This window comes from Neovison vison, chromosome 1, assembly GCF_020171115.1.
Source record: "Neovison vison isolate M4711 chromosome 1, ASM_NN_V1, whole genome shotgun sequence".
Taxonomy (NCBI): Eukaryota; Metazoa; Chordata; class Mammalia; order Carnivora; family Mustelidae; genus Neogale; species Neogale vison.
This window is the reverse complement of record NC_058091.1, coordinates 178436229-178462441: the sequence shown is the minus strand read 5'-3', so window position 1 is coordinate 178462441 and position 26213 is coordinate 178436229. Positions and strand designations below refer to the sequence as shown.

The 26213-nt window shown below is 37.9% G+C and overlaps 1 protein-coding gene across 2 annotated transcripts in view; it reads right to left on the bottom strand.

Moving 5' to 3' along the window:
• SNX2 (sorting nexin 2) overlaps window positions 1-25775 on the bottom strand; it is a 60288-nt gene extending 34513 nt beyond the window's left edge. The window contains exons 1-3 of one of the 2 annotated variants that reach the window (XM_044263749.1): window positions 25749-25775; window positions 23880-24029; window positions 3526-3643 (exon numbers count right to left, since the gene is read on the bottom strand). In XM_044263749.1, the coding sequence (XP_044119684.1) occupies window positions 3526-3643; window positions 23880-23987 (226 nt within the window). In that variant the 5' untranslated portion in view covers window positions 23988-24029; window positions 25749-25775. Of the gene's footprint in view, window positions 1-3525; window positions 3644-23879; window positions 24054-25748 lie in introns of those variants that run through there. The other variant, XM_044263759.1, reaches the window with a different exon arrangement.
• Window positions 25776-26213: the final 438 nt, after the last annotated feature.

The window sequence follows — 26213 nt, the reverse complement described above, 5'->3', positions numbered from 1 at the left end:
AATGAAATTAATGAGCAACATAAAATAAGAAAGCAGCGTATCAGAGGTAGGAGGTGTGAAAGCTTTATCTACAAACAAGCAAAACAACAAGGAGCAAACACAAAGAAATCTAAAATTCTCTAAAAGAGGTACAGTTACTGGCAACAGACCCAGAGACAAAGGGAAAGGCGTATTAATTTGATTGATGTGTCAGGACAGATAACGTAACTTTTAAGTTTTCAATCCCATTTCACTTCAGATACCAGATTTTGTGTTCTTTGCAAGGACTCTGATAGGCTGTTTCATAAATAGTAGGAAACCTCAAAATAAGAAAAGCTAAATATGAATTAAGCTACTCTGGAGAAAAAAATGAAAATGGATATTAAGATTTAGCATACAAATATACAGTCTGCCTTAAAGTCTTCTCATAACTTTTAGTTAAGTAAATGTACTACAAATTCAGAAATCTTAATTTAAACCAGATCTGAAAGTCCCAGGAGATGCCCCACAGGTTTTAACTATAAAGATGAACTTTTCCTGGGAAGAGATACTTGGAGGACAAGTATAAATTGATGATGTCAATGCCAGGGAAGAAATAGTTCACTCATAACACAGATACCAAAGAATTTTTTTAAACAAAGGACTATTCATTAAACTTATTATTTGCATTGTTTGCTGAAATGTGTAAGTGAAATAAGCTAAGGACCCTGGCAGAAACAAGTTTAAAAGCCAGAACAATTTCAACACTGGCAGTCTGCGCACCCTCACTTATTCCTCTATGGTCGTTTCTTGGTGTATGGTAAAGCCTGGTGTGAAGGATGTAACAAATAGTGGAGGGGCTGTGTAGTCAAGCTTATGTGGTCAAGGCTCTCCCAACTAAGATGTCACATGCCAACTCTTTCTGATACGATGTCTCACAAAAGAGTTTCTGAAATGCTACCCAAAACGTACCAATACTCTATCTAATCTCTTCATGGTTTTAAAACCAAAATGGCTAGATCCTTAGAGGATATTGATATTCTCTCCTCTAATACAGGGGAAATAAATTAAGTACATGTCCTCATTACCTGAAAGTTAGTCTTCACCATTCCTGATAACATATGCTACTCTTTATTTTGGTTTCTAAGAATCCTACTCTCCACAGGAGGATGAATGATACACCTGCTTAAAGGCATTAAAGAGTCAAGTGTAGTATTAATCCATTCACATATAAGTGACCAGATTAGGTCTTAGAACTACTAAAGATGTCATTTTGAAATGCACCTGAGTTTAAGATAAAAGATCAAGCATAAAAGGTGCTTGGGTAGCTCTGTCGGTTAAGCATCTGACTGTTGATTTCAGCTCAGGTCATGATCTCAGGGTTGTAAGATGGAGTTCCTCCGCCCCCGCCCCCAGCAAGTTTCTATGTTTGTAGACAGCAAAAGAAACTGAAACAGATGACTATGTTTATTTTTTAATAATTTTATTTTTTTCTCTTATTAAAGATTTTATTTATTTGTGAGAGAGTGAGTGTGAGCTTGAGTGGGAGGAACAGCAGAGAGAGGGAGAAAATCTTCAAGCAGACTCCCTGCTGAGTGTAGAGTCCAATGCGGGGTACAATCTCATGACCCGGAGATCATGACTGTGACCTGTATCAAAACCAAGAGCTGGATGCTTAACTGACTGAGTCACCCATGCAAAGCGCCCCCCCCCCTTTTAAAAGATTTTATTTCTTTATTTGACAGACAGAGATCACAAGGAGGCAGACAGGCAGGCAGAGAGAGAGGGGGAAGCAGGCTCCTCACTGAGCAGAGAGCCTGATGTGGGACTTGACCCCAGGACCTTAAGATCATGATCTGAGCCGAAGGCAGAGGCTTTAACCCACTGAGCCACCCAGGCACACTGCCCCCCTCCACTTGTTAAAGCAAATACTAACACTGGTGACCATAACTGAATGACAGTATTTATTTATTTATCCCCCCCCCCCGAATGACAGTATTTAGTATAGACTGCTAGGTAGAGTAAAACATGAAGACTTTTCTAATCAAGCCAAGTGGGCAAATATCTTTGTTTAGTACTCACTTGGCAAACCGAACATCTGTGCATGCTACTGAAAACAACAACAAAACACTCACAACATTGTGTTGTTAGCTTTAGGATACTCCTTATGTATTAATTCTGAGACTTCAAGATAAAAGGGTCTTTTACGAAATAGATAATCTGAAACTTCTACGTATTACTCTATACTATTATAGGATTGTACACAATTTTAGATTAGTACCCACTCAGGAGAGAAAGGACTCAGGTTGTCTTTTAGTTTAACATATAAATGCCATAAAAAAAAACTTTTAAGGGCTGCCTGGGAAAAAGTCCATAAAAGAAAAAAAAATGAATTTAATAACTTTGGTTAAACTATAAGTCGTTAGGTAACTACTAACTAAAAAATAAATGGGAAATAGTATTTGTATGGTATTTTAATTTGTGGTATTTAATTTTAATAAAATTTGTGGTATTTAATTTTTCTGAAAAGGTGAAATACATGAATTCATCTGTAGTAAAAACTTCTCATAAAATGAATCAAGCAGGAACTCACATGGACTTTTGTGATAGAGAATCGTATCTTCAAACACATTTATACAAAAAATAGAGAATGGTTCAAATATGCAACAACCTTAAAAGCTGAAGACACACTACTGAATTTGAACGCAGTGAAAACCAGTTCAGGTAAATTAAGTTGTTAAGCAGACAAGGATTTAATACTTTAATTTTTTGAGTCATTAATTCTAAAAAGATTTGTTTCAATATCCAAACAACAATTTTTACCTAAGTTTTTTTTTTTTTTAAAGATTTTATTTATTTATTTGGCAGAGAGAGATCACAAGTAGGCAGAGAGGCAGGCAGAGAGAGAGAGGAGGAAGCAGGCTCCCCGCCGAGCGGAGAGCCCCATGCGGGACTTGATCCCAGAACCCTGAGATCATGACCCGAGCCGAAGGCAGCAGCCCAACCCACTGAGCCACCCAATGTTAAAGTAGATGTAACTGTCTTGAAGAGAATGCCTTTTTTTTTTCTTTAAAGGTAGGACTACACCAAGTCCTTCCCAGGAAAATAAATTCCTCAACCATCAATTTACTCATACAAAAGTCAGTCAAATACAACAGGTCATAAATATTGAAGTATTGTATTAAAACAAAGACATTTTAACAGATTTTAAAATCCAGAGCTTAATTTTGCTTGTGACACCTGTAAGGAATAAGATTACAATCCCTGGTATTACTCAAAGTATGAATGCCACAACCACTAGTTTTTTGAAAGTAAGTACTGATCAAAACATGGAATTATAATATGTGATTTATTTTCAAATGCTTAGAACCAAAAAGGATCACGGGTTTCCTTCTCTCAACAGTTTATATTTTTCATAGTGATCTAACTGGAAATCTCCTGTCCTTCCAAGTTGCTAAGAAGAGCTACCACTCACACCTTACACAAAATTTCAGTTTTGCTTTAGGAAATATCTTGTAACAGAACAGAGTGGACTATTCCTAAAAAAATAAAGATGTTCAAAATTACCGGCAAAAAGGTCTTCTCTGTCATCATCTAGCACCACCGCTGCAGGTTTCGGGCCATTAGAGTTTGTACTGACATCTTCTGCATTAAAACTGGCTGGTTCTGGAGATGATGGACTCGACTGTTAAAAAAACAGTAACAGATGATGGATTAGTATGTTTAACTATTATAATTACATCTCTATACATTATAGAAATAGAACACTCTTTTAATAAAAAGGGAAAAAAAGAACAAGAACAGCCAGTCATAGTACCTCCTCTAAAGGTAAGAATAAACCAAAACCACATTTTTATTAATTTTCCTTCTTAACAAAAGTCACTTAAGAGTAAAAAAATCTTTTTCAATCATCCCTTTGAAGATAATAATTTTGTCATGTTGTTATAATTAACAAAAATTTAATGCTTTACAGCCATATAAAATAACACTGATTATTTTATAAAAGTAAAAAAAAAAAAATCAGATCTTGAAAACATGTTGCAGGTATAAGAAGTTCAAAGTACTCCTTTACTGTAACTGAAAAGTTTAACAGTAGTTGAATTAACACTACAACTATTATAAAATTTCCATGGTTTAAAACTAAAAAAAATGCCCTCCTCCCCAACATTAACATTTCAACTGAACTTTGGGCTGTTTTTTGTTACTTCTTAACCTTAAAGTGAAATGACCAACATAAGAGAATGAGACTATGAATCTTTTAGCTTTATTATAGTTTTCTTTTTCTTTTCTTTTTTTTTTTTTTAAGATTTTATTTATTTATTTGACAAAGAGAGATCACAAGTAGGCAGAGAGGCAGGGAGAGAGAGAGGAGGAAGCAGGCTCTCTGCCGAGCAGAGCAGAAAGCCTGATGCGAGGCTCAATCCCAGGACCCCGGGATCATGACCTGAGCCCAAGACAGAGGCTTTAACCCACTGAGCCACCCAGGCGCCCCTATTATAGTTTTCTTCTAATACTTAAAACCAATCCTTTAAAAAAAAAATCATATAAAAATGACAGTGTGTATGTCAAAAGCATACAGCTAGGGATTTTTCGGAAACCAAACATGCCTGTGTAACCAGCATCCAGATCCAGAAAGAACATTATCATCAACCCCAGAAACTCTACTCTAATTCTTTATCCTCTCTCCACTGAAGCTTCTACCAGCATGCATCAGTTTTCCCTGTTTCTGTTCTTCATAAAAGTAGAATCACACAGAATACATTTTGTTTTTCTTCTTAATGTTATATATTCAAGATACTTCTATACTGTTGTGTGTACTAATGTATCACATATTCTTGTGGCTGCAAAATATTCCATTGTGTAAATATACTTCAATCGATCCATTCTATTATTATGGCTATTTGAGTTTTGTACCACTATCAGCAACACTGTATAAACTTCCTACTATATGTATCTTTTAATAAACATGTGAACAAATTTGTGTTTGGTATGTATGAGTAGAAAAACTAGATGACAGGGTAGGTGAACATTTTTGCTTTAGAAGATATCACTATACAATCTTCTAAAGTGGCTGCATATTTGCACTCCTACCAACAACCATATGAAAATACCAATTGCTCCACATCCTTGTCAACATTTTGAAAATATTCCATCTTTTCCAGTTTAGACATTATGGTGGTACACTTTAGAGTATCTAGTGGTTTCAATCTGTATTTCCCTGCCAAACAACAATGCTCAACAATTTCTCATGGCAAATGGCCGAAAGATTAACTATCCCCCCCTTTTTTATTTATTATTTTTTAAAGATTTTATTTATTTATTTGACAGACAGAGATCACAAGTAGGCAGAGAGAGGAGGAAGCAGGTTCCCTGCTGAGCAGAAAGCCTGATGTGGGGCTTGAACCCACAATGCTGGGATCATGACCTGAGCCGAAGGCAGAGGCTAAACCACTGAGTCACCCAGGTGCCCACTATCCCCTTTTTAAAAAAAGGTTTTATTCATTTATTTAGAGAGAGATCACACATGCATATGGATAGAGGGGGCAAGGGATAGAGGATCTCAAGCAGACTCCATGGAGCACAGAGCCTGATGCAGGGCTCAATGCCACAGCCCTGAGATCACGAACTGAGCCAAAACTAAAAGTTGGACACTTCACCAGCTAAGTCACCCAGGCACCCCTTGATAAGCCTCTTTTGTGAAAAGTCTGATCAAGTATTTTGCCCATTTTGCTATAGTTCTTAGTGACTTGTACAAATTATTTATGTATTCTGGAGCCAAGTTCTTTGCGAGATATGTAATTTCTCCCAATCAGTGGCTTGTGTTTCAACTTTTTTTTTTAAAAAAGGTTTTATTTTTTATTTATTTGACACAGAGAGAGAGAGATCACAAGTAGGCAGAGAGGCAGGCAGAGAGAGAGAGAGGAGGAAGCAGGCTCCCCACTGAGCAGAAAGCCTGATGTGGGGCTCGATTGCAGGACCCTGGAATCATGACCTGAGCCAAAGGCAGAGGCTTTAACCCACTGAGCCACCCAGGCGCCCCTCAACTTTCTTTTTTTTTTTTTAAATTAAAACTTTTAATTTTAAGTAATCTCTATGCCCAATGTAAGGCTTGAATCTACAACCCTGAGATTAAGAGTCCCATTTTCCACTGACTGAGGCAGCCAGCTGCCCATCCCCAACCCACTGTCTTAATAGTGGACTTAGATGAACAGAAATTCTTAATTTTACTAAAGTAAATAATTTTTTTCTTTTTATGATTAGTAAACTTTTTGTAGGATACTTTTTTTTTAAAAGATTTTATTTATTTATTTGAGAGAGAGAGGTCACAAGTAGGCAGAGAGATGGAAGCAGGCTCCCCACTGAGCAGAGAGCCCGATGCGGGCTTCGATCCCAAGACCCTGAGATCATGACCTGAGCCGAAGGCAGAGGCTTAACCCACTGAGCCACCCAGGCGCAGCTGTAGGATACTCTTTTGAAGTCATTCCTAATTCTTAAGATTTTCTCATAAACTTTTTAAGTAATCTATCCCCTATGGCATAATGACATCTCTTAATAGCTCTCTCTCTTTCTCTCTCTTTAAAAATATTTTATTTATTTGACAGAGAGACAGCCAGAGAGGGAACACAGGCAGGGGGAGTGGGAGAGGGAGAAGTAGTCTCCCTGGCGAGCAGGGAGCCCAATCCAGGGCTCGATCCCAGGACATCATAACCTGAGCTGAAGGCAGACACTTAACCAACTGAACCACCCTGGTGCCCCTCTCAACACCTTTCAAAAAGTTTCAATTCTTTTTTTTCTTTTTTTAACAAAAAGATTTTATCTATTTATTTGGGAGAGAGAGAAGAGTACAAGTGGGAGAGAGAATTTGAAGCAGACTTCATGTGGAGCACAGAGCCCGATGTGGGGCTCAATCTCTCAACTGGGAGGTCACACCCGAGCTGAGACCAAGTCCAACGCTCAACCACCTGAGCCACCCCACTCCAGTTTCAATTCTTTATAGAATTTCAAGGAAAGGTGTTTGTTTTTTCTCTTTGGAGCCTCATTCTTACAGTCTCCAACTCTCACAAAGGTGAGCCTCCTAATTTACCATAGTAATTTCACTTGAAGAAATTTAAAAATAACTAAGCTTATACATTTTTCTTCTGGAAGATCTTCCTGACAACCTCAACCTCACGTCTAACTGAGTCTGGTTAGGGAAATGGCCTACATGCTCCCACAGAATAGCTACTTCCCCTATTGTAATTATTAACTGTTTATAAATTATAAACTCTATAAGGAAAGGAGACTATCTTTTTTTATTTAATTTAATTTATTTATTTGACAGAAATCACAAGTAGGCAGAGAGGCAGGCAGAGAGAGAAGGAGGAAGCAGGCTCCCTGCTGAGCAGAGAGCCAGATGCAGGGCTCGATCCCAGAACGCTGGGATCATGACCTGAGCCGAAGGCAGAGGCTTTAACCCACTGAGCCACCCAGGCTATCTTCTTTTGTTTACTAATTTTTTACTCCGTTCTGGGCCACAAATACTCAATGACTATCTGTTAACTGAATTCCAAGAAAATAATTATGAATATGCCCAAGAATTGTTCCCAAGTTTGTCAATGAAATTATCTGTAATACTGAAAAATTTGAAATAGCCTATAACACATCTACATGAAAATGGAGCAGAGCAGTTTCAACAACGATGCATGATAAAAACTCTAACCAAACTAAAAATACAGGGAAACGTTATCAAGTTAAGAAAGAATAGCTATAAAAACCTACATCAACTTTTTTTTTTTTTAAAGTAAGTTCCACAGGATGCCTGGGTGGCTCAGTGGGTTAAGTGACTGCCTTAGGCTCAGGTCATAATCCCAGAGTCCTAGGGCTGAGTCCACATCAGTGTCCTGAGCCTGCTTCTCCTCTGCCTGCCACTTCCCCTGCTTGTGTGTACCTGATTTCCCTCTTCTGATAAAGAGAGAAAGAAAGAAATCTTAAAAAAAAAAAAAAAAAAAAAAAAAGCACCATGCTCAGTGTGGGGCCTGAACTCACAAGCCTGAGATCAAGAGTCACATGCTCTATGCACTGAACCAGTCAGGCATCCCCTACATCAAAGTTAATGGTTAGAAACTAGACGCTTTACCACTAAGATCAGGAATAAAACAGGGACATCAACCCTCACCACTGCTTTTCAACACTGTACTGAAAGTTCTACCCAATGTTGTAAGACAAGAAAAGGAAAATAAAGGTATACAAATTGGGAAGGAAAAAATAAAACTGCCTTTGTTCAGAAATTATATCAGTGTCTAAGTAGAAAATCCAAACAAAAAACCTCCCAGAACTACTAAGCACTTATAGCAGTGTAGAACAAGATTAGTACACAGAAGTTAACCACTTTCCTACACAGCATCAATGAAAACAGAATTTCAAGTTCAAAACAATAACATTTACATTGGCACCCCCAAAAATGAAATACTTAGGTATAATCTAAGAAAATATATGTAAGATCTACATGAGAAAAAACTCTGATGAATGAACTCAATGAGCTAAATAAATGGAGAGATACTGCATGTTCACGAATAGGAAGACTAAATACTCTCAAGATGTCAGTTCTTACCAACTTGATATAGAGATCTGATGCATCTGATGATAGAATTTTGATAATTCCAGAAAATTATTTTGTGGATATCAATAAAATCCTAAAGTTTATTCAGAGAGGCAAAAGACCCAGAATAGCCAAAAGAACACTGAGGAAAAAAGAATAAAATTGGAGGACTGAAGCTACTTGACTTCAGCCTTATAGTAATCAACATAATGTGGTACTGGTGAAAATATAGATGAATCAAACAGAAAAGCCCCAAAATGGACCCATATAAATACAGTCAACAGATCTCTGACAAATAAACAAAGAGCACAATAGAGAAAAAAAAGAGTCTCTTCAGCATAAAGTGTTGGCCTAACTAGACACTTACATGCAAAAATATGAATCTGCACAGAGACTTTATACCCTTCACAGAAATCAACTCAAAGTGGATTACATACCTAAAAATTGAACACAAAAGTATAAAATCCCTAGACGTTAACAGGAGAAAAATCTAGATGACCCTGGATTTGGCAGTTTTTAGATACATTAACAAAGGCACACTCCATTAAAGAAAGAATTGATAAACTTTATTAAAATTAAAATTTTCTGTGAAAAATATTGTCAAGAAAATTTTAAAAAGCCACAGACTGGAAGAAAAGTGAAAAGATGCCCCACAGCATTTATCATCAGGGAAAATGCAAATTAAAAAGGCTCCACAACACCTCACAATAGTGTATCTATACACATTAGAACACTCAAAAATCCCTCATTGCCAACTTCCTCCACCTGAGTGGTATGGTATATCTGTTACAATATATGAATCTACAATGACATATTGTAATTACCGAAGTTTATAGTATATGGTGTTTTATGTGCCTTGGGTTTGGAACCGTCTGCAATGACATGATGTGTATCCACCCTCATGCTATTACACGAGGCAGTTTCACTGTCCAGAAATCACGTGTGCTCTGCTAATTCATCCCTCCTTCCCTTCTAACTTACTGATTTTTTTTTTTTACTGTCTTCACAGTTTTGCATTTTCCAGAATATCATATAGTTGGAATCTTATGATAAGTAATGTTTGTAGACAGGGTGCTTTAACTAGTAATACACATTTGAGTTTTCTCTGTGTCTTTTCATGGCTAGATAACACATTTCATTTTTTAGTGCTGAAGAACAGTCCACTGACTTGAAGCATCGGTTTACTTACCCATTAACCTACGGAAGGACATCTTGGTTGCTTCCAAGTTTTGGTAGTTTTGAATAAAGCTGCTGTAAATATCGTGTGCTGTTTTTTGTGTGTACATGAATTTTCAGCTTCTCTGGATAAATACTAAAGAGGGTGAGTGATTACCAGACTATGGAAGAGTAAGTTATAAGAAACTGCCAATCTGTCTGCCAAACTAGCTGTACCATTTTGCATTCCCACCAGCAGTGAATGAGAGTTCCTTCTGCTGGCATTTGGTGGTGGTATACAGATAGACTATCATACCTTTCTCTCCCACTGATTAGCACTAAAAGATCTGAACAGAATACAAAAAACAAAGACTTAAATTAAATAACGGCAGATAGATTGGGTAAGGAGACAAAATGTGAGGGTTAATTTTATGATTCTCCCCCCTTCTTTAATCTCTTTCAGCATTTCCTGAGAATGGCTCCAACTGTAGAACTAGACTAGTAGTGTGTGCAGCAATCACTCTGAGAAAAAATCTTTATCTTTTAATTATAACACAAGGCCCCTGCTACCAAGAGAATGTTAGTGGAAAAATTTCTTTTCTTCCTCTTCCTACCCCATTTTCTTTCCTGGCTCTTCCCTGAGGCCAAATTCAGTGGCTAGATTCATGAAACCTGCAATGATGACAGCATTGACAGCTAAAATCCCAAGAGAAAATCTACTTTTCTGGCGAGCTGAACCAGGAAAGGAGGACCTACATACAAATGTGAAGAAGGGGGACAGAAATCCTCATTAGTATCTTCTCTCCTTTCTTTCACTGCTTTTCCCTAAGATTGACCTCAAGCTGAGTAAGAGTATGAGCCCGGTGTAGGCAGCTACAACTCTGACAGAAAGCCACGTTTCTAGGAAATAGCCTTAGAAAACAGAGGTCAATATCTCTTTCCCAAAGACTTCATTTGTTTGGTGTCCATTCTAATAAAGACAATGTTTCCTTGAAGCAAAGCATAGGCATACTTATTGCCTCTTATAATGATCTGGGTTCCCTAAACTCGGGTTCTATAGCTGCAACACAGACCAAAGGCAGATGCAATATTAATCTCCCCACTCCTATTCCTATCACACCACCCCATCAAGAAAGAGATAGGGGAAATTATCACAAACATGATACTCATGCTGCTTGCTATGTTTTAAGTAAAAGTGCTTAATCAAGTCTTCCAAGTTAATTTGATAGCTTAGAAGGAACATACAATTTCAGACTCTACAATTCCTAACAGAAAAAGTCAGTTAACTTGAAGAAAAATCATTAGAAAATATCCAATCTGAATAATAGAGGGAAAACAAAGGCAGGAACTATGAGACAATTTTAAAAAGTCTAACACTGACCTCAAAAGACTCCTAGAGTAGAAGTACACAAAAATATTTCAATAAATGATAGCTAAAAGTCCCTTGGGGCACCTGGGTGGCTGGTTAAGCCTTTGCCTTCAGCTCAGGTTATAATCCCAGGGTCCTGGATCGAGTCCTGCGTCCCATCGAGCTCTCTGCTCAGCGGGGAGCCTGCTTCCCCCTCGCTCTCTGCCTGCCCCTCCACCTTGTGATCTGTCAAGTGAAATTTTTAAAAAGTCCCAAATTTGTTGAAATACCTAAATTTACAGATTTGAGACTTCAAAGAAAATCCTATCCAGCCACATCATAAAAAGCAGCTGAAAAAACAAAGAGTAAAAATAAAAAACTTAAAGTAGCTAAAAAAAAAAAAATTACATTCAGGGAAACAATTACAAAGACTGTATATTTCTCATGAGAAATTATAGATGACAACAGTGGTACAGTTATCTCTATAATGTTTTAAAAAAAAAAAGTCAACATAATTCCTATACCCAGCAAAATTATCTTCCAGGAACAAAGATGGAATAAAGATATTCTCAAATGAAAGAATACTATAGGGCCCTATCATCACTAGGCCAGTTGTTTAAAAAAAAAAAAAAAAAAAAGTGTAGTGGGGACCAAAAGACAATCTTAGCCTGAAGATACATGATAAGAGTTAACATAAATTTGGGTCTTCAGGAATACAGTGAGAATCACAGAAATAATTAGTTAACTGGAGAAATATAATAGACCATTTTTCTTCTCTTACATTATTGAAAATGTGTATGACTAAGAAGCCAAAAATTACAACACTGTCTGGTAAGGTTTTCAATGTATGGAGATATATGTGAAAACTAAAAACATAGAGGAAGGTGAGGTAAATGGTTATAGGGATCTACATTTTATTTGTAGAGTATAATTTTAACTCTAATTAGATGATAAATTATTAGGTATGTATTTTATAATCCCTACAGTAACCACATACATATATAAATATATATTAAAATATAGTTATATGTTATAAACAAATATATGTAAGTATATATATATTTATAAAAGGGAAGATAAAGCAAAAAAATCCAGTAGATAAATTAAAATTAAACACTTACAGACATTAATACAAAAGAAGGAAGAAAAGGGGAAACGGGAAAAACAGAAAACAAATAAAATGGCAGATCTAATCCAGTTACACCAATAATTACATTAAACACACCAATTAGAGGGCAGAGGTAGCTAGATTAGATATAAAGATAGCAATACAGAACAATATGCTGCCTACAAAATACATACTTTAAAGACATAGATAGTTAACAGTAAAAGAATGGAAAAACCATGTCATGCAAACAATCAAAAAAGAGATGGAGTGCTATACAATTATCAGATAAACTTCCAATAACGAGTATTATCAGCAATGAAGAGAGACGTCATATGATAGAAGCATCACCAATTTATGAAGAAATCATAACAATGTTAAGTCTGTGTCTAACAACAGAGCTTCAATATGAAGATGAAACTGAACTAGAAGTAATTAAATTACAAAAATCAACAATTATATTTGGAGACTTCATCACTCTTCTCTCAGTAATTGATAGAATAGACAGGTAACGCGATGCCTGGGGACTCAGTTGGTTAAGCCACTGTCTTAGGCTCAGATCGTGATTCCAGGGTCCTGGGATTGAGTCCCACATTGGGCTCCTTGCTCAGCGGGGAGCCTACTTCTCTCTCTGCCTCTGCCTGCCACCCTGCCTGCTTGTGTGTTCTCTCTCTCAATCTGACAAATAAATAAAATCTTAAAAAAAAAAAAAAAAAAGAATAGACAGGTAGCAAGGCAAGATAGAGCAGACCTGGAAAAACTTTTAACCAACTTGACTTAACATTTATACAACACTTCAAAAATAATATCAGATTATATACATTCATTTCAAAAACATACAAAATATTCACCATAAGAGACCATATTCTGGGCCATGAGACAAATGTTAACACATTTAAAAGTACTAAAATCACAAAACATTTTCTAACCATAATCAAATTTGAGTAGAAATAACAGAGACATATTGAGAAAATCCCCAAATTTTGGAAATTAACACATTTCTAAATAACCCACAGGTCAAACAGAACATCAGAAGGGAAACCAGAGTATAGTTTAAATTGAATGAAAACAAACACAGCACTAAAATTTGTGGGATACAGCTAAAGCTGTGCTTACAAAGATACATACAGCTAATACTCAAAAACAAAACAAAACAAGCAAATAAAAAACCACGAAGTTTCAAATCAATGATTTAAGCCTCCACGAACAAGAGAAAAAAATCAAGCAAAAGCGGATTCTTTGAAAAGATCCCAAGATATTCTCTAGAGAGAATAAAATAAATGAATAAATAAGTAAGCAGAAGACATAAGTTGTCAATGCCAGGAGTGAAAAAGCAGGCGCAACACCCACAAACCCCACAAACATGGTCACAGGATAAAAAAGAGTATTATGAAAAACTTTATGCCCATAAATTTCACAACTTAGACTGAATGGGCAAATTACTTGAAAAACCCATACTACAGAAGTTCAACAAGAAATCACCTTCTATCTATTAAAGATAATGAATTTGAAGTTAAAAGTCTTCCAAAAACAAAACTACATGCTCAGATAATTTCACTAGTGAGTCCTATCAACCTTTAAAGAAGACAGTAAGACTAATTCCATTCAACCTCTTCCAGTACACAGAAGAGGAATGAACACTCTACAATTCCCTTAATGAAACCAGTTATTTCCAGTACCAAAATCAAGGATATTACACATAAAAGAAAATACTACACAAATATCTACTGCAACAGACATAGTAGCCTAAACAAAATACTAACAAACTGAATGCAGCAACATATAAAAAGGAAAATAAGTACATTTATAACTGTGATGGGCTTATCCCAGAAAGGCAAGTTTTATTCAGTGTTTCAAATCAAGCAATATAATCCATGTTATCATTAAGAAAACTACACAATCATCTTAATAAACAGAAAAAGAATCTAGTATCTACCAGCCTCCATTCAGGAATACAAAATACCAGAAGACTAAGAATAGAACTTCTTTAACCTGTTGGAGGACATCTACAAAAACAAAAACAAAACCCAAACCAAACTAAAACAAAACAAAAAAACCTAAGGGACACCTTGCTGTCTCAGTTGGTAGAACATGTGACATTGAATCTCAGTTTTGAGTTCAAGTCCCATGATGGGTGAAGAGATTATTTAAAAATAAAACCTTTAAAAATAAAAAAAACTTAACAGATAACATCATATGTAGAGAGAGTATTTCCCTCCTAAGTTCATAAAAAGGAAGAAAATGGAACCACTTCTACCACTCCTATCCAATATTATACTGATGGTCTTAGCTACTACATTAAGGCATACAGGAAACAAAGAAATAAACTCCAAATCACAAACAGTAGGATTAAATACATGAAAATCCCACGGACTCTCCAAAAAACCTACTAGAACTAATGAGTGTTTAGTACAGTTGCTGGATACAGGGTCAGTATACCACCAACAAACAAATGTAAAAAAAAGCCATAAATATGAACTAAGTATGTGCTAGATTGGTATGCTGAAACACGGATGAAAAAAATCAAGTAAACAAGGAAAAAATGGAAAGAAATAGTAAACCTATGGCTTAGGGGCACCTAGGTGGCTCAGTTGTTAGGCTGTACCCTTAGCTCGGGTCATGATCTGAGTGGGATGGAACCCTCCATCAGGCTCCCTGCTCTGTGGGATACCTGCTTCTCTCTCTCCCTCTGCACCGTCCCCCCCCCCCCCCGCTTGTGTTTCCTCTCTGGCTGTGTGTTTCCCTCTGTCAAATAAATAAATAAAATCTTTTTTAAAAAAATATTAAACCGGGGCACCTGGGTGGCTCAGTGGGTTAAACCGCTGCCTTCGGCTCAGGTCATGATCTCAGGGTGCTGGGATCGAGTCCAGCATCGGGCTCTCTGCTCAGTGGGAAGCCTGCTTCCTCTTCTCTCTCTCTGTCTGCCTCTCTGCCTACTTGTGATCTCTCTCTGTCAAATAAATAAATAAAATCCTAAAAAAAAAATAGTAAACCTATGACTTAAAGGCTCAATACTGTTAATATGTTAATTCCCCACAGACTAATCTATGGACTCATCACAATACCAAATCAAAATATGAGGTGGAAGTTTCGGTAGAAATCAATAAATTGATTCTAAACTTACACGGAAAGGCAAAAGAAGTAGAAATGGGAAAGCAATTCTGAAGAGAAAAAAAAGTCAATGGACTCACTACTAATTTCAAGACTCAGTTACAGTAAGACAACATACAACTGGTAGAGTCAGTAGATCAGTGAAATAGAATGGAGTCCAGAAACAGATGTATACAAATATATATGCTCAACTGATCTTTAAAAAAGATAAAAAAAGATCAAAACCTTTAAAAAAGGCTCAAAGACAACTCATCAAGAAACTTTTCAGTTCTAGTGTAACTTGCCATAAAGCATATGAGATTCATTGACAATACTGAAAAAACTGAAAAATACAACCAAACAACTTGAAATAACATTTACAGAACACTCCACCCATCCACATCTGACTCTATATAACCTTCTGGAGTGCAAACATAGTATTTACCACAAAGACCAGATTTTGATCCATAAAACAAACCTTAACGGGGTGATTAATTTTCAATAATTGGGCTGGAACAACTGGATATCTATATGCAAAAAAACATAACTTGAATGCACATGTAAATTAACTGAATCCTAGGCCTAAATGTAAAAGCTAAAATTAATAAAGCTTCTAGAAGAAAACATAAAACCTTTGTAACCTTGGGTTAGCATTAAGAAAGAATTTTACAAGTGAAATCTAACATACGATCAACAACCAAAGGGTAACTTGCACTTCATCTAGTAACAAACTTTCTGTCTGTAAAGGTGGTATTAACAGCATAAAAAGACAAGCCACAGTTTGGGTAAGCATATCTGCAAAACATACATCTGGCAAAGGATCTGTACTAAGAATACATGAGGAATTCTTAAAACTCACTAAGGAGATCTAACTTTTTAAACAGGCAACAGATGTGAAAGGACATCACCAAAGATGATTTTCAGACAGTGAATATGCACATGAAGACCTCAACATCACTCATCATTACAGAATGTATATTAAAACTATAATGAGTTAACACTACAAACCTGTGAGAGGGCTAAAAATCATTGGTGTGCTGGTAAATGTTGAGAGAGGGAGAGAGAGAGAGACCATGTCTTTGAGAGAGAAGACTTCAACATTATTTATTTAGAGAGAGTGAGCCAGTGAGTGAGGGGAGGGGCAGAAGCAGAGAGAATCCTGAAGACAACTCCCCACTCAGTGCGGAGCCTGACACTAAGCTTAATCCCAAGACCCTGGATATCATGACCTGAGCCAAAATCAAGAGTCAGCTGTTTAACTAACTGAGCCACTCAGGCGACCCACCTTCATTTTTAATATAATTCATTTAAATATGTTTGTGGAACTTATTTTTAACAATGGCTGTGTTTAATAACCGGTTTCCAAATTCTTGACAATTTAACAATCACTTCTTTCAAGACAATGTAATCCCCTCTAAAGCTTACCACTACCTAAAATCAAAAATGACACTAACAAGTGCACACAGGATGTCAACTAGTATTCTCATTCATTGCTATGGGAATGTAATAATACATCTGATTTGGAAGAGTCTGGCAGTTTCTTTCTTTGCTTTCTTTCCCTTCCTTCCTTGGGTCTTTTATAATTTCATTAGATTTCAAAGATGGAATAGATAGAAACCTGACTAGAGACTAAAACAAATCTAGCTGCACAAAAGGTTCCCTGGGGCAAGCTTTCAATATTCAAACATTCAATAATACATAAAAAGTATGATTCTGGATAAGGGTAAAATTTCTGTATTAAAATAACTTTTACTGGGTGCCTAGGTGGCTCAGTGGGTTAAAGCCTCTGCCTTCAGCTCAGGTCATGATCTCAGGGTCCTGGGATTGAGTCCTGCATTGGGCTCTCTGCTCAGCAGGGAGCCTGCTTCCTCCTCTCTCTCTCTGCCTGCCTCTCTGCCTACTTGTGATCTGTCTGTCAAATAAATAAATATATAAAAATCTTTAAAATAACTTTTACGATACCAGGAAATAGAGTGACATGCTTTTGTATTGAAGCATCATACTTTCTAGAGAATAAAACCATAGATTAATGATTCTCAGACTTGGACAACAGTGTTCTAATGGATATGTTCTTGAGTTGTATTATTACTACAGCCATTAACTTATGGGACTAAAAGCAAGTGACTTCACCTCTTGCAAATCATTCTGGCACAAGTATAGCAGTTTCTTAAAAATTCAAACGTACTTACCATACAACCCAACAATCCTACTTCCAAATATTCACCCACAAGAAATGAAAACTGTGTTCATACAAAAACCTGCACAAAAATGTTTATATTGGCTTTACTCATTAATGCTTGAATCTGGAAACAATAGAACAGTCCTTCAACAACGAACAACTGTGATACACTTACAATGGAATACTAAATTCAGCAATAAAAAAGTAATGAACTATTGATAACAGGAAACAAGAGCAGAGTCTCAGATACTTTGGGCTAAATTAAAGAAGCTAGACTCAGAAAGTTTCACAATGTATGATTCCATCTAACTGAACAGTGGTTGCCAGCGATTAGGAATGGGAAATGTTAACCATGTGAGAGAATTTTTTTAGGTGATAAAAGTACTTTGTATCTTGATTAAGGTGGTAGTGAATTTTACTAAATTGAGGTTAATTTTGCCCCTAGTAAAAACTACCATCGCAGGAGGGGAAAAAAACAAAACCAAAACCAAAAAAACCCGAAACAAAACCAAAAAACACAATTTCATTTCGTAGGAAAGTGGGTACTTATAAAATTACACTAAAGGCCAATTTTATTCTTTTTAAGAAAAAAGTCTACAGAAAAGTAACTCTATCTCAAGCAACTTCATTTAATAACATTTTTTAGAGGCACAAAAATAGTCCATTCTAAAATCCTCAAATTTAATGGTTTTTAAGGGCAAGTGGTCAACTCGAGTGCTACTGCTTCAAAAAATTTTCATAATTTTCAGTGCACACCTCCTTTAAACACCTGATCATAAAATATTTCTCTGAAACAAATGTAATTCACATTGGAATTTTCAAAAAAATGAGTACATATAAAGTTGGAGGCCCACCCAGAGATCAGAAAACAGAATTAAGAAAACAACTTATGCACTATTACTACCTATTGCAAAAGCACAGTACATACTAATTTAGTAGCTCTTCATCAACAGTTCCTTGTCTTACTCTACTTATTCTCTCCTCATAATTTCACCCAAGTTCTGGATATCAAAGATCATTTCTATGCAATTAAGTCACTCCAGTCTTCCATACCATTTTTGTGCCATGTGCGCATTTCAATTACACATGTGTCACCTGGTATTGCAGGTGTCTGTTCACACAGCTATGTTTATTACAGACTCCTTTCCTATACTCCCTAGGGCAGGGACTAGATGTCCACAATCTGATTTAATGTAATTAAATTAATGATTTAATTTAATTCAACAAATTCATGAGATTCCTAAATCAGTATTTCTAGCTCATCCAGCATTTCTAACTGCTTGGCGTTCTCCTCACTGGTTTAATATAACCCTCAGTGAAATGAAACTTAAAATTCCTTTGTCTAACAATTACCTCAAGAGAGGGAGACATAAATGATGTCTTTAGATGTCTAACTTTTTAGCTACTGTTCCATCAATTTCCTTTTCTCCTTTATTATTTGTGCTTTCCTTCTTGAGGTCTTTAACTTCAGGCTTAAAACAGCCTTCAACTCATCAACCTACCAGTAATACCTTCCACTCAAAATCACCTCTCAGACTGCTAGCACGTTTATCTTCCCAGGTGATCATGGTAACAGCCATCAAAATCTTTCATAGATCTCACCAACCTACGTAACAAATTCCAAAGTCCTTCACAATCTCACCCATAGTAAACATATAACGCCCCATATTCAGCCACTCACACAACTTTTTATGGTTTCCTAGAAAATGGACTGACCCTCGAGTGAGATTTGCTATTCTCCCACTTTGAAACTACATCACCCCTTCAAGGTCTCTCTTAAATATTACCTCTTCAGTGAGCTTCTCCCAGCCAAGAGATGCATTTACTGTTCATCTACTATGTATCAGGAACACTGAAAGGAATTAGAATCTCCCCAATGTTTCATTGGTACTTCCACTGAAAACAAATGCATTTTCAGACCATATAATCACACCTGTATGAGTTTTCCGTACACCTCTTTCTTCTCCACTGGAGATTTTTTGTCCTCCAAGATTTGCGATAGTTCGCTGATATTTGCACTACGATTATCACCTAAACGGTACCGCAGAGAGTAAATACCCAGGTATTTGCTGGAGTCAATGAAGTAAGATGTCTTCTGAGCACAATAGAGAAAAGGAATTTTAAGACCATCTAGATATTGAATATGAAATGCTCTATAATCTCTATCATATGACACAACTGACCAAACTATGGTCCTCATCTTAACTTCAACTGACCCTTGTATTTGAGGTTAGTACAAGAACCAGGTATGAACATCTATGGTCAAGCAATTTTCAACAATGGTGCCAAAACCACTCAAATGGGGAAAGGATAGTTTTTTCAACAAATGGTGCTCGGACAACTGAACTGCCACGTGCAAAAGAGTAAATAAAGGTGCACCCTTCTTCATGCCATACACAAAAACTAACTCAAATGATCAAAGACCCAAAAGTAAGAGCCAAATCAAAAAATTATCTTTAGAACACATACACGTAAATCTTCATGACCTTGGATTTGGCAGGGGATTCTTAAACATGACAATGAAAGCATCAGGAACAAAATTTTAAAAATAATCTGGACCTTGCTAAATGATTTTTAAAATTGTTAAGGGCACCATCAAGAACACGAAAAGAAACCCAGAGAATGGGAGAAAATATCTATGAATCATGCATGTAATAAGGAAATTGTATCTAGAATATATAAAGAATTCTTGTAACTCAGTAATAAACCACTCAAGTAAAAAATGAGCAAAGAATCTGAATAGACATACTCCAAAGAAGATACGCAAATGGCCAAAAAGCATATGAAAAGACATGAAATATCTTTAGTTATCAAAAAATGCAATCAAAACCACACTAAGATACCATTTCATATTCGTTAAGATGAACAGAACCAAAAAAAGTCATATTAACAGGTGTTGATGAGGGTATGAAGAAACTGGTACCCTTGCACATGGCTGGTAGAAATGTAAAATGGTGTGGCCACTTCTTTGGGAAACCAGTCTGGCTGTTATTCAAATGATTAAATGTAGTACAGTTACTATAGGACCCAGTAATTCTACTTGTACACAAATGTTTACCGCAGCATTACTCATAGCAGCCAAAATGTAGAAACAATCCACATGTCCATCAATTGACAAACGGATAAACTAAATGTGGTACAGCCACGCAATGAGATATTATTCCATCCCATTCTATAAAAAGGACTTTGAAAACATTATGCTAAGTGAAAGAAGCCAATCATGAAAAACCACATATTATATGATTTCATTCATACAAAGTACAGAACAGGAAGTCCACAGAGACAGAAAGTTAGTGGTTGTTGAAGGTTGGGACAGAGAGGCTTGGGGAATGGGGATGGGGGTCATAGTTAAAAAGTACAGGGTTTCATTTTGAGGTGATGAAAATGTTCTAAAACTAACTGTGGTGATGGGTGCACATATCTGTGACTGTACTAGAAAACCATTAAATTGTACACATTAAATGAATAAATTGCATGGTATGTAGATTATACCTCAATACAGCTGTTTAAGATAGAGAACAAGGCATATAATATAAATTTCCCAACTTTATTTTTGTATTAAAGATTTTATTTATTTGAGAGAGCACGCATGAGAGAGAATGTGCATGCTCTAGGAGGGGGGGATGCACAGAGGGAGAGAGAAACTCCCTCCTGAGCAGGGTTATCCAGGACCCTGGGATCAAGACCTGAGCCAAAGGAAGACACTTAAGTAACTGAGCCATCCGGACACCCCTTTATTATTTTCTTTAAGGTGTGATCTTACTACTCCATACTGCTCTAGGGCAAGTACCTTTTAAGCTTAGGGCTTATCATTTAAGGAAAAAGCAGTATTCTTAAAAATTAAAGCCTTGCCTCTCAGGTACCAAAAAGAACAAGTTTCACTAGATTCTTTCTCCTTCTCTTTCTCTTCCCAGCCCCCTATGCCAGCTCTGCCTACTTTTTGTTTCACAGTCACAACAATAACAAACACTAAGAGTTTTAAATATGTTTCATTCACTGAATTTGGCTTTATGTGACTGTTCTTAATCATGAAATGAAAGAAGTCTAATACTATGTTAAAAATATACACGAAGTTGTACAGTCATTACAAGCCTAACAATGATGACACTGAAAATGTCTATTATCTTATTTCACCTATATGGATTTCAATTGATTTGTTTCCCTCCAAATGCCCTCAAAGGAAAAAGTTTCTACATAAATGTTAAATTTTTAAAACTCGGACTTACTTTTTCTTTAATTAAAGACATTAATTTATATGTCTTTCAATTTACAGCTTAGATAATAACTATTCAAAGCAGATGATCTACATCAGAATTATCTGGGGCTTGGTAATTTATTACTGTCTGTGGACCAGAAGCAATGTCATGAGGAGTCTGTTAGAAATGCATAATAACAGACTTTTCCCAGCCCTACAGAATCATAATTTGCACTTTAACAAGATCCCTAGGTAACTTATGTATAAACTCTGAAAAGCACTGATCTAGGGGCATCTGCATTTCAAACAAGAATCCCCTGGTTTCTCTAACACAGGAGGTTTGAGAAGCACTTCTAAAAAACAAAAGTGGAGTTACTGAAAAAGAAAATTCTCTTACAGCACTTTTGGTATACTAAAAAACAGTGCTATATATCCTTCCTGTAAGTTTGGAAAGCAAAAAACATTCTGAATTTATAAATCTCAGTTATACTACCTTAAAGTTAATAACCTGAATGAATCTATAACAAACAGGGTTTAGATAATCAATCAAAATCAACTTTATTTACAACTTTCACCGTGTACTAACCAAGATAAATTGATTCATACTCAAAAGTTCTGTAGACTCTTATTGGGAAAAAAAAAGGCAAAGAGCCTATTAAAAAGACCCAACCAATTGGGAGGTAGATTATAGTTCCTTTTACTCAACTCCTAAAAGCTTCAATTAAACAGAATGCTTAGTGTTCAGTGTCAAGTTTACTCTAGGTCAATAGTTTGTTTTGATCCTAGCTGGTGGAAAACCTCTGCAGCCCTCAAGGAAATCCAGATCTTAGGATCCTGCACAGACACTAACTCTGATTACATTTTAAGACAGTTATACAGTAAGTATAAAGAGCTAAAAAGATACTAAACCCAAAAGGTTAATCTGTTACGCAAGACAATTTTTACTAATTGTTAGGAGATGATGTTTTGACAATGAATCCAGCAATCATTTACCAAATGGAAATATTCAGGACTGGAAGGAGCATAAAGATGATCAAGGTACTATCCCTAGCCCCAAGAAGCACATAATCTGAGGGGAGGTGGGGTCTGACTGAGAATCTGTATACACAATTTGCAGTGTATGGTCACTGTGGAAAGTGGTTCCCAGAAGTTCCCAGTAAATGATTTTCAAATAAAAGGTCTTTTACTGTAATTTCCAATTGATTCAGGGTCTAGCTGCACAAGCTCCCAAAAAAGCATACTAAAAAGCACTTTATAAGGAAATACAGCCCAAGATAAACAATCTTCGGGGCAATTTGCATACATTTTAATACACATACACGCATAAAACTGGGCTATGAGGTGTGGGCGCCCTCACCAAATGCAAAGCAATTCAAACCCGAAATGCATCTAGGAGGCCAATACAGTTAACAGTGTTTCCTTTGACAAAAACAGGAACACTCAACTTCAGAGACCGCTGACCACGCGAGAAAAGAGGAAAAAGGGAGTGAGGATCTGTTTTTACTTCTCCGAGATAACTTTAACACAAAACAGAACAAAACCAACAAAAAAACCAACAACCAACCAGCACTTTCCTGGACTACACCCTCCCTTCAACTTGATATTTTATAAACACTCTTTTTTTTTTTTTTAACACTCTTATTCTTAAAAAGTCTAGGAACTAAAGAAGACAAAACCGGTTAAATGCATTTAACAGTCGAATACTGAGGCACCTCCCTCAAGGGGAACCGGCAGTCCATGAAGGGTCATAACTGGGAAAAGTGCATCCACACGCTCCCTGGACAGCCAGGGCCACTCAACACTCAGTTCACTGCTCTCTCCTTTCAGGGGCACACCCTCCCTTGGGAAGGGGAAAGCAAGCACCTCTTCGAAGCGGGTGCGGAGGTCGTCGGGAGGGTGGTGAGGTTTACCAGGACTCAGGGCAAGCCCATTTCTGGTCTGGAGAAGAGATGCAAGTGACACGGAGGAAGGCCAGCTGAGCCGGGAAAGGGCGCTGAGATGCTCGGGCCGGTCCCTGCCCCCCCAGAGAGGATCTGGTCAACCCCCGGCCCGCGGGCTGGTCTCCCGAGGAAGCCTAGCCGTCCAGGCCAAGCTCCAGCCCGCTGACAGGTACCTGAGGTGGGACCCGCGTCACAGGTGTCGCCCCGAGCAGGTCCCTGCAAACCCGGGGGGGGGGGGGTGGGGAGGGACAAGTCCCGGTAGGGGAAAGGCACCTAAAGGGGAGACGCGCGGCAGTAGCGGAACGCAGCACCCACGGCGACGCGGTCTCACCTCGAGGGTGGACACAGTGCTGGTGAACAGGTCTTCTCCGTCCTCCAGCTCCTCAAAGTCGGTGGGCTTCGCGTCCCCCAGCGGAGGAGGTTCCCTCTCGGCCGCCATCTTCGCTCGTCCAGACGACTGCGCGAGCGGGGCCTCGCGGACCTGTCACGTGAGCACGCACGGCAGTGCTGGCGCGCCGGCCGCCCTGCTTCCCCCCTCCACCCACGGGCCTGCCTCTCGTGGCCCCGCCCCCGGCCTCGTGACGGCGCCCGCCCCGAACGCGCCGCGCTCGGCTCCGCCCCTTTGCCTCTCCTTCCTCTTCTGCATCTGGTTGGGTTGTCTTTCGCCGCCCACTTGCTGGCGGGGCTTGGGTGGAAGGCTTTGGGGCTTTTACTACCCTTTCCTTCGTAGCACGTCGAGGTCAAACGGTTTCTCGGTGTTAACAGTTGTAAAACTGGGGATTACCACTTTGCAAATCTGCTTTAGGAAGTGGAAGAGTTTGGGCTTGGATTATACACACACTGAGGGCAAGACGGAGGATTGGTGAGAAATAGACACCTTTAGGTTGTCCAACAGAACTCTCCGACGTGATGGAAGTGTTCTGTATCATCAGTAGAGTAACCGCTGGCCAAGTGTAACCACTGACCCCTTCACCTGACTATGAGGAGCTGAGTTTTAAATTTTATTTAATTTAAATCTAGATAGCCGCATGGGGCTAGAGGCTACCTACTGGCCAGAGCAGCTCTAGATAACATAAATGCCCTGAATAATTTGTTGTGTGAGGTTTCATCCAGTTTCATCATGAGCCGCAACATACTTTTCCCGCATAAAAGAAGAGAAAGGCTGAGCAAATAACAGGAAAATCAGATGATTGGCAAGAGCGTGATACTTAAAGGCCTCCGCCAATTACTAGTGCTTCATCATGGGAAGATCTCTTGAAGACTTTCAGCTTCAACTTCCCCAGTAGCAAAACGGAAATGTTACTAATTCTTCACTCACACTTCACTGCCCAGGATTATTCTCAGGATCATATGAAAAAATATGTTAAAATATTCTGAAAGCTAAAAAGTGCTATGTTAATGCAAAGTATGCCCATGGAAAATTAAAAGAGGGCATCACAAATGCAACCTGAGGTTATAATTTTGCCAAAGGAATAAAAAGCTTCGATGGGATTCTTTACAAATTAAGTACAAATTCTCAGCCCTCACTGGCCTGCGAATTATGTCTGGCTTCTACTGGCTATGCCCAAAACTTACTTAGCATCGCTGGCCTTATTTTTTAAGCTGCATTAACAGGTTCTTCTACTTGGTTAAGAATTCTTTCGCTCCTACATTTCTAAATTTCTACGATGATTATCAAGAAGCATTAGCCCAAACCATGATTCATTTAAGTAAGTATACCAAGTCTCAAAAATTGCTTGGGTCATCTTACCACTATCATCACTGCTTTACCTAGAACCATTGCTGCGTCCCTTTCTGGAAGAATCATGCCGTTGAGGCATATTCCTTGGCCTGCACCCCACCAGCTTATAGTTAGTCTGGAGTTTGTCACTGATCAGACCCTTCAACCTCTCCTGAAAGCTCACAGCCCAGGGTGAGGTGATGCTTCTCTGCATCCCTACTTTTTGCCTCTGTTTCTGCTTATTGCTTACTACTTTCTGTTTTCTGCGATGGTCATTTCTATACCCAGATTATTTTTTGTACTGCACATCTGAATTACTTGAAATATAGGTCCAGCCACTTGTGACAGAGAAAGTGGCTGCTTTGTAAAAGGAAGGTATATGCAGAACAATCTGCAAAGGCCGAAGGGGCTGTAAGACCAAAGAAAAAGGCTGGACAAGTCCAGCTTGACACGAAATGGTTTTTTATTAAGGTGACTTACAGACAGAAGCGTGTCTTCGTGTCTTCGGTGGCAGCAAGACCTGTAGATCTCCGCAGCCCCACCTCCCATAAAACTGCTTTTATAGCCTTAGAGGCAGGGGAATACTTGCTGGGGGACTACCCAGGAGGAGAATGTTTGAAAATAGTCATGTGTCATATTCATATCTCCAAAGCAGATCGGTGACATATGCCCTGAGGGTACACTTAAGGGTGTGGCTAAACAAAAAGAAAGAATGTGCTGGGGGTGGGTGTTGGTGGGGCTGTGCTCACAAAGGCTTTAGGTCACAGAGGGGTCATCATGGCAGATCTATCCAAGATGGCATTAGTCTGGTTCACATAGCAGCTTCAAAAATGTAGTTTAGTTGTCCCTTATATAGGACCATGAAAGCTCTATGAGATCATCCAGGGATTATAGCTTTGTTCTGTTGTCCTGTCCTCCCTAGGATGTAATCTCTTCCTCCTGGTC